Source organism: Denticeps clupeoides, chromosome 19, assembly GCF_900700375.1.
Source record: "Denticeps clupeoides chromosome 19, fDenClu1.1, whole genome shotgun sequence".
In the NCBI taxonomy this organism is placed as follows: Eukaryota; Metazoa; Chordata; class Actinopteri; order Clupeiformes; family Denticipitidae; genus Denticeps; species Denticeps clupeoides.
The window spans coordinates 15572963-15592223 of record NC_041725.1 but is presented as its reverse complement, the minus strand read 5'-3'; the positions used below and the strand labels follow the sequence as shown (position 1 = coordinate 15592223).

General features: G+C 48.5%; 1 protein-coding gene and 1 long non-coding RNA gene across 2 annotated transcripts in view; one reads left to right on the top strand and one right to left on the bottom strand.

The window, feature by feature from the left end:
• nr5a2 (nuclear receptor subfamily 5, group A, member 2) overlaps nt 1–19261 on the top strand; it is a 39507-nt gene that overhangs the window by 14742 nt on the left and 5504 nt on the right. The window contains exons 5-6 of the mRNA XM_028961721.1: nt 5636–5755; nt 9011–9158. Of these exons, the coding sequence (XP_028817554.1) occupies nt 5636–5755; nt 9011–9158 (268 nt within the window). The remainder of the gene's footprint in view (nt 1–5635; nt 5756–9010; nt 9159–19261) is intronic.
• Nucleotides 10108–15171, bottom strand: LOC114769044 (uncharacterized). Its single transcript, XR_003743183.1, has 3 exons — nt 15116–15171; nt 10298–10386; nt 10108–10184 (listed from the first exon to the last, which is right to left on the bottom strand). It is a non-coding gene; the product is annotated as an uncharacterized LOC114769044 (long non-coding RNA).

Below are 19261 nucleotides of genomic sequence, written 5' to 3'. Positions count from 1 at the left end.
CGGCGGGTGAACTCGCCCCCGCCCACCCCAAGCGGCCGCGGTTTGGACAGAGCCGCTTGCCCCGGCCAAACCCTTTTACCCTTTTTGCAAGAGCGCAGCATCTTTTGAAAAGTCTCCGAGGGGCCGGGCCGTCCTGAATTATGGAGGAGTTCCAGACAAAGGGCCCCGCAGCCCATTTACTCCTCCTCGGCCCCGCGGAGCCCTGCGCCCAGAGTGCACGGGGGCGCCTGGACCTCAGCCGTCAACATGTCACCCGCCAACCGTAAATATCGGCAGACGCTCGACCGTAAATTACGGGTCGGGTGGGTTTTTTTTTTTTTTTTTTTTTTTTTGGGGGGGGGGTCGATGATCAGGTGGAAAACAATCCACTGATCCAAATCAAATAAGAAAAAAAGAACAGAAATCATTCAGAGGTATGCACACACACACACACACACAGTCAGAAGGAGCCGCTCTAAAGTGGCGCGAGTGCAGATTGAGGACTACGGGACGATCAATAGGGCCGGGCACAACTCGTTTTACATTTGGAAAGCATTATTTTCTCACTGTAGACGGGGTGGGGGGGCGGGGATGGTACTTAAGGGAAATCCTGCTCCCATGACTTCATGTATATTAGGAGCCTAATGTTCGTCTGAATAATTGATCAGCCCGGGCTCTGTGTTTTTGATAATTAGTTGATAGCTTCTTAGCTTTAAGCCGTTTGAGATCCTGCACTGCAGATTGAGGCCATCGTTGTTCTTTTCCGTTATTTTCCGAAAAACATTATTACAACGGGTTTATCGTGCAGGAGCAACCCACACGTACACACACACACACAAACACGTACACACACATTCGCAACAGGCTGAGCTTTGGCAGCTCACTAAGCTCAGGCATCTACAAACCAAGAAGTGGGGTGGGGGGCGGGTGAGCTGTCTTTTTTTTTTTTTTTTTTTACTTGTTCGCATGACCTAATTTCATCAGACTGACTTCTCCGATATTCTATTTTTTTTTTAATTTCTGCGTTGCTCAAGAGGCCGCGAGTGTTGCTCGGCATCAGGAATTTCAGATTTCGTAAGCGCGAGCCGCACGGTTCGAATCCAAGTGCACCCTGCTGCTACTTATCCCCTTATACCATCTTCTAGACAAACATCATTTTTATACGCTGCGGACAATAAAGCTTTACATCTTCTTATCTACCCAGTAGTACTTAAGTACCCAGTTAGATCATCTGGGTGGAAAAAAGCTCTTTTTATATTGACGTGACCTTGAGAAGTGAAGCAGATTTCAGAACTAACAAGTTCAGGATGGAGAAGGAACATGGCGGTGGGCAGCATCGCCGTGTCTCTATTTTTCTGGCCAGTGCTCCAGACCGCCACTTCAGAAAGCTGAGCCAGAAAAGGAAATCCTTTACTTGTATGGCGGTTACAACTACCTTTTGTTTTCACTTTGGCATGGTGTGTGTGTGTGTTTGTCCCAGTCAAACGCAGCGCAGGTCAGAGGTCATGCTCCAGAGACTGTTAATGCAGTCACCGTGGGAACTGATCAATCTCCCTCCCTCCCGTGATATTGATCAGGCGTCCATCAGGACGGCCCCCCCCCGCCCCACGCTTGTCCCAGACAGTTCCTGCCCAGAGGAGCCAATCAGAGGCCACGGCCTGCACACAGTGCTCAGCAGTAAACTTCACCACCTGCCAGGAAATTCTTCTCATATTATTATATTACCAGGATACTTTCTAATCACAGGGTCGGAATTTAATGGTGGCAGGTACTATGCCAGCCAAAGCCAGTGTAGCAATATTTTACGTCTCAAGGAGAATATTCGTGGTCTACTCTTTCTGAATAGGTATTAATCCAGAGCTGGATAAGGTTTAAGGGTAAAAGTAGCCTAGTGGGTAACACACTCGCCTATGAACCAGAAGACCCGGGTTCGAATCCCACTTACTACCATTGTGTCCCTGAGCAAGACACTTAACCCTAAGTTGCTCCAGGAGGACTGTCCCTGTAACTGCTGATTGTAAGTCGCTCTGGATAAGGGCATCTGATAAATGCTGTAAATGTAAATGTAAATGAAAGTGACCAGTTTTCACTTCAGACTGTTAACGGCGTGATGCTAAGATGGAGTTATGAACTTCCAGGACAAGACGGGAACCTAACAGCAGGACGTGTACTCAGACTCCTGTATAAGGGCAGGGGAAGAGTGTGTGACACGGGTGCTGGTGGCCACCCGCTCCCAGGGGCGCCTGAGTCCAGCATGACACTTCATTCTTAATGCTGCATGATGCGCTGTTTCAATGTCTTGTTCTGTAATAGGTGTGAGTCGAAGCGTCTGTTCTTTTAGTGGAAGTTGTAAGGTGAGCGGGTGGCGCTGTCTCGAGATCCGCTCTCGTTAAGGCGGCCGAGAGCATGAATGAATTCAGCAGCGCTCCCCGGAGGCGAGCCTGTGTGTGTGTGTGTGTGTGTGTGTGCGCGAGCAGATGTCTGCAGAAGAAAGCCCAGAGCTGTGTGTTTGTGGGAGAGGATCATTGATGTTCACTTCAATCCTCACCTGTAGGTTTCTGAGACTCGCCGCATGCCGCATTGATTCCAGTCCAGAGAGTCGGCCGACGTTTCATGTGGCACATGTTTTTAGTGTGTGTGTGCGTGTGTGTGTGTGAGTGTTCACATAAGTGCCGTTTTGGAATATGGAATTTTATTTATATAATTATATTATTTTTGGAATGCATAATACGATCCATTCAGTTCATTAGGAAGCTCTGAAGGAAATTCTATTAATCTGTTCATTAGGGCACATCAAAAATGAAGCGACTTATTAAAATCCGTTCCAGCTGCGTACCCTCGTTAAGTCCCGTTATCCACGATGCTTAACGGTGCTTCTGGCAGACCACCCCAAGGAAAAGAGAATAATAATACTTTTTGATTTGCCTGTTTTGCCTATCTAGCCTAATATTAGTGTTCTGTTGTCTCAGATGAAGGGATAGATAACACCGCTATAATGTGCGGAAATGTCCCTTTCTTAATTAGAGCGATTCCATTACACCACCGAACTTAAACCCGCTTTGTGGATGGGTTTTATACCGAGAGCCGTACTGCATGCGCAGGGATCGATCGGCGCATTGATCTGGCCGGCATGAATGGCCATAAAGGTGTTAAATTGGTTTCTTGGAGGATATGCATCTTTCATTATAAGTGCGAGACAGAAGGTGCTCATAAAAGGCCGGGATGGTTTAGAATTTTGTGGAAACACTGCGAGCTTTCTAAGTGTTTAAGGGGCTTTGCAAGGTTTTTGCAGACAAAGCAAGGAGCTGCTGCAGACGTGGCAAAGACAGATGCCCGTTCCCATAGGCGGGAGGGAATTTCAAACTGTTGTCTGCATTTGTAGCAACCGTTGCATACTTCATTAAATAAAAATAAAATAATAACTCTGAACAATCTCTGGCTGGAGTAAAAAAAAAAAAAAAAAAAGCGACTCCCTGACTCCTGCCAGATTTAGCCTGGAGAAACAGTCAGTCTGACCACTGCAGTGATGTGGCCTAAACAGTGCCAATTATTTACAATTATGAATTTGACTTGTTATTTATAACAAGAAAGTATTAAATTTTTACTTCCATGCAGAATAATTTACGAAAAAAGGCTCCATAACTGACACTTAAAGCCAAGGGTTGTACAGATTATGATAAAAAATAGTTTTGTTCTTCTAATTAAAACTTTTATATATCAGTTTCCATGTATTTAGTTTGAGAAGGGGAAAAGGGCCTTTTTATTATTTATTATTGTTATTAATTTATGATAGTCCACAGGGATTTGACAGGGAAACTGGGGTGCCAGTGGCACTTAAAAGGTCAAAGATGTGCCCCCAGCCCTCCATTGTCTGCCTTTCCTGTCATAAGCCCCCATTTTCTCGTGCCGCGTTTCGGGGGGACGTCACGGCAGAGGCCTTTGATGCCAGCTGTCCTGCTGCAGCGCTGCTTTGTAGACACTTTGGCTTTTTTCTTTCCTCCTGACAGAAACTCGCGTTGGTTGGCATCCGATCGCCCGAAGGTGCTACAGACAAGCCTTTGAATTTGAGGATGACCCTTGTCCCCACCCCCTTCCCCTGGTAAAATCGCTAACAGAGCCACATTGTGCTCCCTATCTGGAGTGTAGATAACTGAAAATGATACGAGGCTCGGTGGCGAGTCTGAAGAGGAGCGTTTCTTTTTGTCTCTTTGTTTCGAACTTCACCGATAAACAGAACAGTTATCGAATTCTTCTGCGGTGCCCAGAGTCGGTGTGTTATGGCTGCGTGTGGCATAAACAGCGGCTGAGCAGTCAAAACACACCACGGAATTGATGGAAATGTCAACATGGAGCGCGGCGCGGTGATTTCAAGGTTCTCAATGGTTGTCATTCCTGGCGTGGGTGAGTAATGAAGAGAGAATCAGGGCCCCTTAAACACCATCACTCGTCCAGAGAGCTGGTTGACCTAAAAAGTGGGAGAAATGTCCCCTTTTCCTCATTCTTCAGCTCATTCTGTCTCAATGTGCCCTTTCTCTCGCTGTTTTGGTCTCTGCATACTCTGTGTAATCATTAACAGGGACGGGGGCATGAGAAAACCGTTACAGCCACAATGGCCGCGTTGTTACCGCGTCCCATCACTCCCAACCGACCCACGTCAGCCCCCCTCATGGTCACCTGCGGCTCACCGCGTCCGGCCGGCGACGTAATCCCTCCGCATAATGGCAGATAAATTAGCAACAGTGACTGATGGGGAGCAGGTTCTGCTGCGAACTGACACAGGTTCCCAGCGGCAGGGCTCACGTGAGAACAGAACTGATTGGACAGAATTGATAAGTGATGATAAGACGTGATTAATCATGAGCAGTGGACAGCGTTACAATCACTAATACATGATAGGTAATGCCTCAACAGCAGCACCACTAAAAAAGTCTTATAAATACTTTCATATTGTGTTAATAATAGGGGCAGTGGTGGCCTAGAGGTTAAGGAAGCGGCCCCGTAATCAGAAGGTTCGAATATCAATCCGTCAAGGTGCCACTGAGGTGCCACTGAGCAAAGCACTGTCCCTACACACTGCTCCCCGGGCGCCTGTCATGGCTGCCCACTGCTCACTCAGGGTGATGGGTTAAATGCAGAGGACAAAATTCACTGTGTGCACCGTGTGCTGTGTTGCTGTGTATCACATGTGACAATCACTTCACTATTTTATTTTTTTTACTATTTTAATAACATCACTGTTTTATGCTGATGACCAAAGACATACACATAAATGATGGCAGTAATAAATGCATGTCCCATATCATTAAATAAGTTCGGTTTGGTTTAGAAATGGCTCCTAGCCAATCAGCATGCAAGGTAGGAACTGTGTGAATCGGTGCAAGGCTCAAAAAACAGCCTTGGGGGTTCTAAACTCATGGTTCTGCTGGTTTTATGTTAGGTCTGGGTTCACATTTGTAAAAATTGTTATGGCCCGAGCCTCTTCCCCATACGTTTCCGTGTAATTGTTTAAAGTAAATCATGATTAATCATGATTAATTCTGTGCCAAGTCCTGCCACAAAGTCCTTCCCGGGGACTTGAGCCTCACTCTTGCACAGAGGCTGTCCTACAGTAGGAGAAGAGGAACCCCTCACTTCCTTCTCTTGTTTGTGTGTACAGGTTGACGACCAAATGAAGCTCCTCCAGAACTGCTGGAGCGAACTGCTCATCCTCGACCACATTTTCCGGCAGGTTCTGCACAGCAAAGACAGCTCCATCCTCCTGGTGACCGGGCAGCAGGTAAAACTCTCTCCTTCTCCCTCAGCAGCAGCCTTTAAAGCGCTATCGAAGTCCGCGCCTCGGCGCAGCCACCGCTCCCATTAAAAATACATCACGCCCACAGGTATCAGCTAATGCGACCGAATAATCAATTATGCATTTTTTTTTTATCGCATGACGCCTAAACAAAGCCGTTGGTTAAGCATGCGAGAGTCGTAGAGGCAAGGTGGGACGACGGAAAGACAGAAAGCGAGGGGGGGGGCGGGGTGATTATGTTTTTCCTTTAGCGAGAGCCTCAGAGGAACCCAAGCCGGACTTAACGCCCGAGGCTTCGCTGGGTCTCTCTGTAAGGCAGGACCTTTAATTTCTCAGTCTGTCTTGAGAACGCACACACACACACACACACACACACACTGAAGAAGCTTTAAATTACCAGTTATGAACATGCCTCTCAACACTGCCCACCTGTCAGTAAAAATGTGCGATTTGAATTATTAATCCCCCTCCAGAACAGCAGAAGAAGCTCTGGAATCCAGATCAAGGTTGTTTACGGGTTGGAAAGTTATGGAGAGAGAGAGAGAGAGAGAGAGAGAGAAAGAGTCAACCGTCGTTGCCCACACTGGGTCACCAGAACACCAGAACGTGCATGAGGATGGAGGATGAAGCGAGTTGACGTCTGTGTGAAGCAGCGAGGGGCGGGGCGGAGGGGTGTGGGCACCGTGGTCCAGGTCTCGTTTGCATATTGTGGTTAATGAACAGCTGGTGCTGCGGAGCCTTTGGGGGGCAGAGGGGAGACTCCCACCGTTCATTATCTCCCATTACACTTCAACAGGCTGCAGTGACAGGAAGCTGCTCCCTCACACACACACACACACACACACACACACACACGAAGGCCCAACCGTACATGCATAAATGCACATTGACTATACCCACAGACATAAAAATACACACACACACACACACACTCAAAATACACATTCTCAGAAACACAAACACATCTGTCACACTCATAGCTGTTTACAAGGTAACACACACTCGGCACACACACTCATTAATTACAGCGCAAATTAGAGTGTCTTCGTTTGGAGTGTGGGCGGCGATGTCCGTGGCGTGATGGAGGGACAGCCCTGCCTCCCAAGTCCTAACAATTGACTCGATGGCCCGTTTTGCCCACTGTGTGTGTTTGCATACGTGTGTGTGTGTGTGTGTGCGTGTGAGTATATACGCATGCCACATACTGACAGAGTGCCATCGAGCACCGTAGGGGATCAGCCCACCAATGCAGTGACACTTGACACCGGCCGGTGGCGGACGGCTTTCAAACGTGTCACTGTCCGAGTTTCCGCCCCTCCCCTGGCTTTTGAACATGGCTTTTCAAGTCCTGGCCGGCTCCAGATAGCTTGCGACGAGCCCGGCCTTCAGAGGCGTCCGAGAACGACGCATTCATAACCAAATTTATACGCCGCTCTGTTGTCCCCCTCGGATCAAACGAGGGCGGCCGTCTTTTGTCAGGCGGAGCAGCGGTGCACGTCGCCGCCGCCGCCGCGTTTCTGTGGATGGAAAAGCAAGGTCTCCTCCGCCAGCGTTCTTAAAACTAAACTAAATAGACTTGAGTCCAAAACGGATCCAGTGAAATCATGTTTTCATGCAACTTGCGCAGAAACAGAGCAAAATATTAGAAATATTCCTGAGCAGGTCAGGCTTTCGCTTCCTTCATTGGAGGCAATGATCAGCCCCGGTGTACCAGGTTAACCTGTGGTAGTTAGTCTTGTACCTGGCAGCACCTCATCGGTGATTTGTGGCCCGGACGAAGCATCCGTCATTCCTCACAGGGAACGTTGTTTCAGAAATGCGATAAACGGCGCAGTGCGGCGGTCGCGGGCACAGATAGATCCCCGGTGACCGACTCGATTTGTTCACTTTTACACTTTATTTCTTATTTGAGTTCTAAAAGTACAGTCCGTGGCGCGTTATACCTCATAATTCTGTTTTTATAACCTTTTTTTTTTGTTCCCGTCACTACTTATTGTCTCCTCACGGCCCCCCAAAAAAACTTGCCAGTAAACCAAGAGAGGAGTTTATTTCATGCGCAGTTGATTTTATGTAAATTGATCGACACCTTTGGGGTGCCGCGTTTCACTGACTCATAATTTTTTACTGCTTAAAGCAGCAAAGGGAGGGCGAGGGGAAGAGAATGCCTGATGCGTGATGAGGCTGGAGGTGAGAAAGGAGCCACCGAGAACGAGGGCGGGAGGAAAGGGGGGGTGCAGCCCGGGCTCCTTTCAAAATTCCACTCGTCGTATTTACACAATAAATAAATTCGAAATACGCAGCGCTTTTAATTGCAAATGCGGCTCCGAGGGACCGCTGCACGTGCTTAGGAGGCAGCCGTCTACCTTCCTCCCCGAAAAAACCCTGGCGCAGTCAATTATGGTAATGAATTGTCAATAAATATAAAAATTTAATATGGCCTGCTTATGGTGAGTGGCAGCTAAGGACTTGCCTCCAAGACAAATTTGCTGCTGCTGCAGATATTAAGTACACCTGAAAGGGGGGGTGAGGACAGGAGGGTCCATGGGAGACCCTCCAATAGCGATACGGCCTGGAGGGTAGGTGGGATTTGAGGAAGGGGGGGGGCGGCTCTGGAGCTGAGGAGGAGCCTTGGGGATCCACCAACGCCCGAGCCGATTAGCATATCCACCACCTCTCCGCCGCTGTCCCTGCTCGCTGCAGCTGATCACGTATGCGGAGATGTTTGTGGCCTTTAGTCCTGCAGGCCGTCAGATGATGAGAGAAGATGGGTGAACTGTCCAAAGCTTCATTATTGAAGAAACGCTGTCTTTCTGTCCTTTGAGCGTCTCCTGCAGAAGATAGCAGAGGCAAAGAATGCTCCCCATGCCACAGGTTGGTGAGGGACGGAGCTGTGAACACACCACACCGGGGGCGCGTTTTGAATTTATCCTCCATAATTATCCCCAGAACCCAGGCCCAGCTCCCCGACAACTTCGAGAAATTCCCAACGAATGCTCACAATGGACGCATTATAATTGTGAATGTGCTGCAGCGTGCGATGGGAAGTAGCTGCGACCACAATTACAGCCCCGTTCGCCCAGCACAACATTTACGCAGGCCAGGGGCCAACATTCTCTGGCCTCCGCGTGCGTGTGGTGAGGGTGGGGCGGCTGGTCGTCCCGTGAGACGCTGGCAGCATGGTTTATAAGTAATAACTCCTCTCTGTCCGTCTGTCTGTCCGTCTGTGGGCCTCTCCTTCAGGTGGATTACGCCGTAATTGCCTCCCAAGCCGGGGCGACGCTCAACAACCTGCTGAGCCACGCGCAGGAGCTGGTGGGCAAGCTGCGCTCGCTGCAGTTCGACCAGAGGGAGTTCGTCTGCCTCAAGTTCCTGGTGCTGTTCAGCTTGGGTGAGTTACCGGCCGAGCAGGAGAAAACAGCCCTTCTTGCATTTTTTTTTTTTTTTTCGACTTGTCCCAAGGTTATCCCGGGGACCTTGGGGTTTCGATTCTGAGTGGAGACAGCAGTCCCCTCCCACTCGCGATAACAAGTCGGCTGCAGATGTGTTGTGTGTGAGTGTGTGTGTGTGTGTGTGTGTGTGTGCGTGGTCAACTCTTTTCCGCACTTCCGCTGTGATGATTATATAATGACGGCTGCTGATGCAGTCGATATGCAAGGATCAGGCCGCGGCCGCAGGTCCTTCACTCAAGACGCGGGACCTCTTCAGGTGAAGGGATGTGTGCATCGTACGTCCCCCCTCAACCCCCGGCACACAGCCTTCACAGGCTCCAGAATTCCGATTCATGGAGGAAAAACCTTCCTGTACCGATAAAAAGTCAATACTTAGTTTCTTTTTATACTATTTGTTTATTTATACCCGAGTCTGGGATGCCAGGGGTCGTCCTCTGATCCGGACACCCGCACCCCGCTACCGTTAACATAATGCGATGAGACGAGGACCCACCGAGCCCTCCACATCAGTCGCTGACCAAGACATTGATGTCAAGGTAACATTCTCATTGCGAACTGGCAGCAGAACCCCCCCCCCCGGCTCAGGAGCGATGGATCTACGCCGCGTGGCCGAACCGCGCCAGCGATTTCATCACACGCGTGCAGTATTATCATATCGCTTGCATCCCACCGGCCTTTTGATCGTCGCAGAAGAGGCAGGATCGAATGTGTCTGTGCACGTGTGTGTTCTGACCTCCTGTATATATATATATATATATATATATATATATGGTTTTTTTTCTGCTCGAGCCGGACTTTTCTAAGGAAAGACAGAAAAAGGAGAGCAATAAATAAATAAGTAAGCAGCGAAACAAACAACCAATACCGAAAAAAAAAAAAACCTTTTAGTGCAGCCGGAGACTCCACAACACTCCACAAAGGAGCAGGGCCCGTAATGAAATGCCGGCGATTGCTCTCCCCCGGCCCTGCCAGGATTAACGCCGCCATTGAGTGTTTGTGTGTGGCGGAGGGTGGGTGGGGGGGGTTCTGGTGCACTAAATAATTTCATGGAAACATCATCCATAATAAAAAAGCTCACCTGAGGGAAGTGTATCGCCCACGGCGGCGCCCGGGATACCGCCAGAAACGCGGGGCGGCAGCTTCTTCTTCTTCTGAGCGGGAAGAAGACTAAGCCAGGAGATTAGAAGTGCTCCGGTTAATATCATCCAGCAGTGCCTCTGTGTGTGTGTGTGTGTGTGTTTTGTGTGTAAATGGTTTCCACCGTGACTGGAGCTGGGGAGCCAATTAATCGGACGGTGATGAAATGAGGCATGAAATTCGGAGGCTCGCGCCTCGCATCGGCCCGTTCCTACGCCTTCATTCTCCGACCGAACACACAACTGTTCCTTGGAATCTCGTTCTCCCACTTAAGTCCCACTTAGTTTAAAAAGCTTTTAAAACCCTGAAAACCGGGGGGATAATAATGCAGGGGGTGCAAGGTCAAGCGCAGGTAAATCCCACCACTTTCTCCATCTGTTCGGGACGCTTTACAAACGAAGCCTTTTAAAGGAAATCAAAGCCACATTTTCCCCCGGACTCGACTCCGGCCCGGCGGCTCCGTCGTGAGCCGAGCCTCAGCCATCCGTCAGCGCGGGCCGCCAAGGGGGCTCTTTGTAAAGCCGAGTGTCGATAAGGAGCGGGACGGACACAACCCCGCTCGCCCCACTTCTCAGGGGGAGGAGAGGAGTGATGGGACGTCGCCGGACACCTTTTTGTCTTTCACGCCCCCCCATCACTCTCACTGTCGCCCTCGCCCGCCGCGCCGGAAACGAATGCTGCCTCTCACCCGCCCTGAAGGCTTTATCAATGGGTAAATAATTACCGCGCCGCAATTGATTTCGCCTTAGTGGGCTGGGGAATTTGAGGGAGTTTGGGGACAGGCCGGTGTTTCTACAACGAACAAAGCAGGACCAGGACCAGGACCACGAGAAGAAAAGCGACTGGCGTTGGGAAGTTGGCCGACCCCGCGTGTCGCGGCGAGGTCAGCCGCTGTCAGGGGTAATTGTGAGCCCAGCAGCGGTGTCAGGGCTTGTCAGAGAGGGGCGAGGTGAAAGAAAGCCAGGCCCCTGTTGTTGTTCCCAGAGGACAGGGGATCTGTGTCCCGGGCACAGGCCACTACCACGTTTCTCCGGTCTGGAGCAGGGAGGAGAAAAAGGACATTTTATTTTCTAGGGGGGGGGGGGGGACTAGTGTGTTAGGATGCTAAACATTTACAGAAATATAACGATACTTTGATGCTTCAATGCGAATTAAGATCAGGAGAATAAAGCTTTAACACAGACGATACAACCCAACTGTCAGATATAATCGTCACAGGAGCTCCTACAATCTGCTGAAATATTCCGGCAGCTTCAGATGTGCTGCTCTCAGGGTGATCTGCTTACTCACGGGGTTAAATATTATCAGCTGGAGAGCAAGAGACAAACGTCGACATGTCGGGAGAGTTTTACTTTATTTACCATGTAAAAAGAGACAGAAAGTCGTTCGTTCGCTTTTCCCTTCCATTCCTTTCTCAGATACCTCAGGTACGGCCTAATTAAGCGGGCCTGCCTAACTTCCTCGGCCAAAATCAATGTTCTCTTCCCTACCCGGGTGCGAAGGAACTCAGCGATGCAATGTATGTCGGCCCGCAAATATTAATTTCCTGAAACGGAGCAAATCATTTGGAATTCGGCGGGGATTGATTAACATTCCCTGGGCCTGTGACGGTTCAATATTTATGCCTGTGAGATCCAGACAGGGCCCAAATAATGGTGCATGAAATCACGGCTGTGTCTTAATTAAATGCGAGATAATAGGGGGCACGTTTTTTTTTTTTTTTTTTTTTATTTGCCGGAGCGCAGCAGTTTGTCGCTGATGGGTCTGTAAGTCACTGAAAGTTGTGAAATGGCACGTCAGCCTGATCAATACACGTTATAAAACTCTCTCTCTCTCTCTCTCTCTCTCTGTGTGTGTGTGTGTGTGTGTGTGTGTGTGTATTTGCACAAGTTGCGTGAGTGTGTAAGGAGGTACAGTGGCACAGCCACATTTTAGTCAAAATGCCTTTTCCACCCCTGTACTTCACATGATGTTCGCTATTTACTCAGAAAAGCGTTTATATTTCTTGCTCACACACAGATGCGGCAAAGCCCCTTCATTTTATATATATATATATATAAATATATATATATTTTTTTGGTTTGCTGCAGATGTTGGAAATTGAAGGCAAAGCCGACTACGTCGGGAAAGGCCAGTGCTGCGCCTAATCAGCAGCTCTCAGAGGCTTTCAGACTTTATCAGGCTTTAAAAGCTCCAGATCTCCATGACAGCATTATTATGGGCCACAAGCTGGGCACTTGTCATTAGCGAGAAGTTGCGGCAAAAAAAAAAAAAAAAACCTTCCCCCACCCACTGTTTTTTTACCTTTGACCTCAAGAGAAAAGACAGTTCCATTTCAACAGTTACCGTATCACTCTCTGTCTGCATTAATTTCCTTCTTCTTATCAATCAAGGTGGTCTATTACCTTTTAGACTAGAAAGGTCACATAATGAGCGAAGGTCTGAGTCAAAACGAAAGTTCAAAAAAAGTGTCGCTGTCCGGACCGCGTTAGGGGGGAAAAGAGCAAAGTTTGTAAAACTGGAACGGGAAGTGGGGCGGCGATGTGATTTAACTCCCTTCCTCCCTCTTGCTCCCTCCGCTGTTCCCCTTATTATGGCCTGTCAGTTTATTATAAAACATTAGTAAGGCAGCGGGACACTTGCAGTTACAGTCCTATCGATCGCGGCGGTGGATTCGGTGATTTAGGGAGCCGACCCGGCCCCGCACCTTCGCCGTCCGCTATTAAGGCCTCTGCTTTCCTTTGGCCATTGATGTATCAACATTAACAGTTACAAGCAGCTACAGAAAATCAATGGGCAACTTTTATTACCGACCGTGCGCGACAGAAGGCGGCCCTGCGCCCGGGACCTGGAACATGCCGCCGACATGTCGGCCGGATCGGAAGTGATACCTGCGCTGGAAATATCAATCATGCGGCATGGCAGCTCTTTTCCGGAATATCACCTGTTCTCCACGAGCTTTTTGCCCATTTTCGAGAATAATAATCATAATAAAACCCAGAAACCTGCACAGCCGGTTAAATAAGACGATTAAAATGAAAAAAGGAAAGTGTAACGTCGATAAACTCGGACGCTTGTGACGTTTGTGGGGGTACGGTACGGCGTTGGGAGCTGCGATTCCTCACGTTTTTAATCTAACCCCAAATCTCTGTACAGTTTATATATAGGCCCAATAAATCCATTGATGTTTACGGGGAGCGCGAGGAAATAATGGAGGAGACACTCATTCCTCCAGCCGTCTGTCGGCGGGATTGAGTGGGAAATAACTAAACAGCGGCGGGGAGGCGCACACACCCCGCTCAAAGATTTATGAGTGCATGTTCCCGGCTGGAGCAAACATATTGGGCCCCCTTTGTTAGCCGGATCAATGGCGCGAAGTTCATTATACAGTTTCGGCCGTGCGGCGTGGCGGTGATTTTCAGGCAGGCAGCCCTGCGGCGGTGGGAGATCTGGTCGGGGGGTTTTGTTTACTGTGATGCGGCCCGGCCTACCACACTGCAGATGCTAATTCTGCGCCGTGGGTGCAGCACAAAGCACATGGCTGGGGTCGGCCAGCTAGAGGAACAGAGTGTGCGGAAGGAGGGAGGCGGTACAGCCAAATCAGAGGAGAGGAGAAAGAAGACAGTCTAACGATGAGCTTCTGGCAGTCCTGTCCTCGGGCCGAACTGTCACGTGACCCAGAGCCTGAAAATGATTTCAAAAGTGCTACTGAGCCTAAATCTGCGTAGTGAGGGTGGTGGCTAACATGATGGCTACAACCATTGTGTCCCTGAGCAAGACCCTTAACCCTGAGTGTGTCCAGGGGGGGGTACTGTCCCTGTAACTACTGATTGTAAGGCGCTCTGGATATTTAGGGTTGTCAGTTGTCAGTATACCTTTGGGCACTGAAATTTGAAACCTCCCACCCATGCCTGTAATTTCCTTACCAAATCCCCACCAGAGACTCTGGTCTGGCATTCCAGCTCAGATCTGGCATGTCAACAACTAGTGCCTTAGACCTCAAAAAATCGGTCCATTGGAGTTTTCATAGAAAATATGGTTGGTATGATACTACGTTCATCACAACTCGGAAATGCGATTTTAAATTTGAAGAAAAGTGAGGTCTAAAGACTTATCCATTAGTTACAGGGACAGGTAGGGTTAAAGGTCTCCTATCATGAAAATGTGACTTTGTGAGATGATTTAACATTAATACGAGATCCCCTAGTCTGTCTATGATCCTGCAGTGGCTAGAAATGGCGACAGGTGTAAAGAGTGCCTTGGTCATTCTGTTTCGCCGATCAGACTGCGGCAGCTCAGACGGCCGGACATGGAATTTGTCCTCTTATATCGACATAAGGGGTTACCTCCCCTTTCTCACGCTTTTTCCACCCAGAGAATTCCCCACCCCTCCCATAGAAAATTATCTTAACCAACCGTCATGGCGTCCAAAAGTGCAAGGCATTGCAGTTGCGCTGTGACTGGGTGTTAAAATTAGTTTATGTTTCTGCCGTCTTAAACCTCAGACTGGAAATCGGCTGTGTGGATGATTATCTTTACTGATATTTTATCATGCCTAGAAAGCTTAGACCAGTTTCCAGGCCCGAACTGCGACGCGAGTTCTGGTGCGGCCTCTCAGGTCCAAAGCATTTGCTGTAAATTTGACTCAAATAGGCAAACATAAACAAAGTGTCATTTGCCAGCCATCACGTTATTTATGATGTGTGTGTTGGCATGCCTGCGTGTGTGTGTGTGTGTGTGTGGGCCCCTGGTCGCTCACATTGTCGCTCTGTATCCTCAGAGAGCCGCGCGTCTGGAACCCGACACGGCTATTAAACATTTGGGCGGCGACGAGCCGACAGGTGGCGCGTCTCTTGTTCTCCCTCTTCCCTCGCTCTCTCGCGCCAACTTTTAGCGAGCATTTAAAGCGGCGGGGATGTTGTAATGAAGCGGGACGGCCTCACCCCACGTCCCACCGTCCTCCCCTTGTCTTCTGACCCGCTCCCCAGCATGGGCTCAGGAACGGGGAGTGGGTGGGGCGGAGGCGACGCGGGGGTCAGCGGGTGTCGCTATTCAGGGCCGAATATAGAAAACGCTCGCATCTATCAAAACAGTGTCTGGCCGAGCGCCGCTGCTGTCACGGGATCCACTGCAGACGCGCTGCCTGGTCACTGCAGGGGCCGCGGCGTGTCCGTCAACAGCCACGGGGGCTCCAAAACGGGCCGCGTGTGCGTGTGTCAGTCTTTAAGAATGTGTGGGTGTGTGTGCATGAATGTGCATGTGATTGTGTGTGTGAGTGTATGTGTGTATAACAACACCGTGTGTATGTGTGTGTACGCATGTGTCTAATGCCAATGTGCATAAGTTAGTGCGTACTAGTGTATTTTTTTCGAGTGTGTTGATAGGTGGGTGGGTATGTAGTAATACTGTGCGTGTGTACGTTGTAATAGAGCATGTACGTTCGGGTGTGTGTGTGTAGGGGAATGTAAATGTGAGAATACAGTTACTTGTGTTTGTGTGTGTGTGCTCTCACTGGAGGTTAAGTTTGACGTCCATCCAGGGGAAGAGATCTGCTGGTTGGACATTTTTGGCCTAGAGATAGAAGTGATGCAACCAAATGCAGTCTGAAGTTCAATCTGAAGCTCATATTTAATAACTCATAAGAGTGAAATGTTGCCCAAATGCATGAACTCAAATGCAAGAGGGGGGAAAAAAAACAACTGATTCCACGATTGACATTACTAACACGCATTTTGACATCTGAAGCACTGTTTTCATTCATGGAATACAAAGCTGCGGCCCCGCAGACGAGGAACCCACTTCCGCCACTTTACATCCACACGCCGCTCTAATGAATCGATGCGACCTTGAGCAGGCGCCCGCGGCCCCTGATTGCTGTTTTATTTCCATTCTTTTCGGGAAATCGCTTGATGGCTTCATCACGGCACGGCGCGGGGCCACCGTGACAGGCGGCATGCAAACATGTCACATTGTGGCATCCCAGAGGGGAGCGCCGTGGATCACGCCCAAATTGAAACACCGCCTACGCCCCCCAAGGAGAGAGAGAGAGGGATGTATGGCAGGAAGGGAAAGATGCAAATGACATCTGTTTCTTTAGTCAGCAGAACGCTGGTCAGTCAACAAACCAGAACATGGAGGAAACAGGAATGTGTGTGTGTGTGTGTGTGTGTGTGTGTGTGTGTGTGTGTGTTGGTGTGTGTGTGTGTGGGGAGGGGGGGTCTACGCTATGGATTAACTGTCCTTCACACAGAAAATATACTTCCCCAGGCACTCTGGTGAAATATTAATTCAAATTTGTCAAAAAAGAGGGGGGTGGAAAATGAGATAAATAAATAAATATATATATATTGATGGGAGCCGGCCTTTAATGACTTGGTGTGTGGTTTCCAGGATGGAAGAGAGGGAGGAGCTGCTGCTCTCAGAGTTTAAGGGGAGAGGGGTATACTTGACCCCCAAATGATTTTCTGTCACTTTATCATAAACAAGAAGCTTTGACATGCCTCCTTCACCCTCGCATGTGTATAATTAGAGCCTACGAGAACTCGGCTGCCAAAAAAAGAGGGAGGAAAAGGGCATCTTTTATATATATATATACACACACACACACACACACACAAATATTCTTAATCGGTGGCCAGTTTGATCTCTGTGCAATCTCACCTCTGTTAGTGACAGAAACATTTTAATGAAGGGTTGAGAAAATTTTCCATCCTTCATCACACCATCATCATACAGCAGCAGACACCGGATCATCTCCTGAAAATCCTGGTCTCTTTGTTTTCAGTGCTGTCGAGCGGAAGACCTCATTAAACTGTAACAGCGCTAAAGGGAGGAGTGAGAGGCGGGTCTTTGGGGAGATGAGGCGGGTCTCTGGAGGGAACAGGTTGTTTCTGAAGCCTACAAAAGGTGGAAGAGGAGGAGTTTGAAATTATGGAGGGTTTGTGGGTGGGGGTCAGTTCCTGCCCTACCAGTGGAGGACAGGAGATCAACCTCCCTGCTCAACTGTCTGGGGTTAAGGGTTTATATGGGAACAAAGCTTTTAAACCAACCTCTGCAGAGCAATTATGGGATTGACAGTAACTGGCTGCATCACAAGGATGCTACGTCATCAAATTTTTGTTTTAATTTTAACAGGAGCCTTTGACTTCTACCAAGGACTTTGAGAATATTAAAAGTGACACAATTACATGTGTTCACATGTGTTCTCTAAAAGTTAAAAAGGCTTCTAGCATCTGAAGGACCTGAAGATCCTGTTCTACCAAGCAGACCATCAAAAATCTCAACTTTACGCAAATAAGGATAGATTTGGCAGATCATCCAATTCAAACTTTGCATCAAACCATCAAGGCAAGAACTTTTTTTTGGAAGAGTAATATTTGTGTAGACAATTTACAAAAAGAAGCAACATTTGGTTTGGATAAATGCTGAGAGTGCTGAGAGAGCACTAGTTTTTGGTGCCAGTGACTTGGGGAGCCGATAAGTAATCTTTAATCAAAGGCAGAAAATGCACATTATAGCAATAAAAAAAAAAAAAAACACTGACTGCCACAACGGAGGGCAACACAGGACACTAGTTGGCAACACAGGACACAGCATGTCTGAAAAGTGCAACATATGCCGAAAATCTGCGTTAGGCGTCTTATATGGCAACATTTATTAACACCGTGGCCAGGTCCACTGCAGAATAAATGCATGTAAATATATTTTCCCGGGCGGAAGTTGGCGGCCTCTCAGCTAGCATTAGTAACAAGACATGTGTGAGCCTCTCCTGTTTATTTCATCATACCTAAGGCTGTCCCCTCCCCATCTCTTCCATCTCAGCTCCTCTTCCTCCACCTCGTTTCCCTTGCCCCCCGTCTTTGGGAGCGCCCGAGTAGCCAGACCTGTCCTTGGGCGACTGGGATGACTGGTACATGCTTAGCGCAACATCCACAGCTTAAATTTGACTTAATGTATCCCCAACTGGACGATCCTTTTTAATTCGCTTTTCACATCCAGGCTGGGCACTTTGCCCACCAGTCGCTACTGAACAAAGGGGGTGAGCAAATTGAGCCTTCATGCCTTATTCTGACACCCCGACCGGGGGGAACTTGTCCCCGCTGGCTCACCGTGACCCAATCAAGAAGGCCCCTCCAAGAAAATGGTGCGATTGTGAAAATAATCCTCATGCCTCATTAACGGAGAGAGAGGCTCCGACCGCTGCCACCATCCTCTCCACTAATAATGAAAAGGCGTTCTTCTTGGTAATAAAATCTTGTTTGGCCAGGCATCCTGAGGGGCACTGAGCTGTTAGTGGGGATCAAATCAAGCTGAATTTGGTAAAGATCCATTTGTGACATGAAGTAAACTACTGGCTGCTTTAATACAGGATCAAAGATTCATCATTCTCTTTGTTTGAGACCTAGAAATGGACATGGAGGATTAACCTGAGGGAAATCAGGAAGGTGGCTGGAATCAGAGGGTTGTACAGCTGACATCTTTAACAAAAGAAAGAGATTTAGCACTGAACAAGTCCAGACATTAGACTTCGGATCAATGCCCTGAGGAAATAAATCCCAATTTTCCCCAAAAGATCTGAATATTCAGATAGAATTAAAAAGGTTTCAGTTATTGGTACCCCATGTCATGTAAGGAAGCACCACTAGATGGCGCATCCTGATTATAAACATGCAAATAAGTTGTTTGGTGATCAAGGTGACTGTAGATATTATAGAATGCAAATTTTAATGCATCTCAATAAAATACAGTTTAGAAATGCTTTTGTGCTCATTGCGAATTAATTAGCTGTTTTGCTTTTACACCATTGACAGCGTTTGTCGTACACGTACCACCCCCCCTTGTTTCTGTTTGACTCAGCAGTTGACTTGTCCAAATATTGTCCCGCACAAGCGTAGGCGGTGGTGGT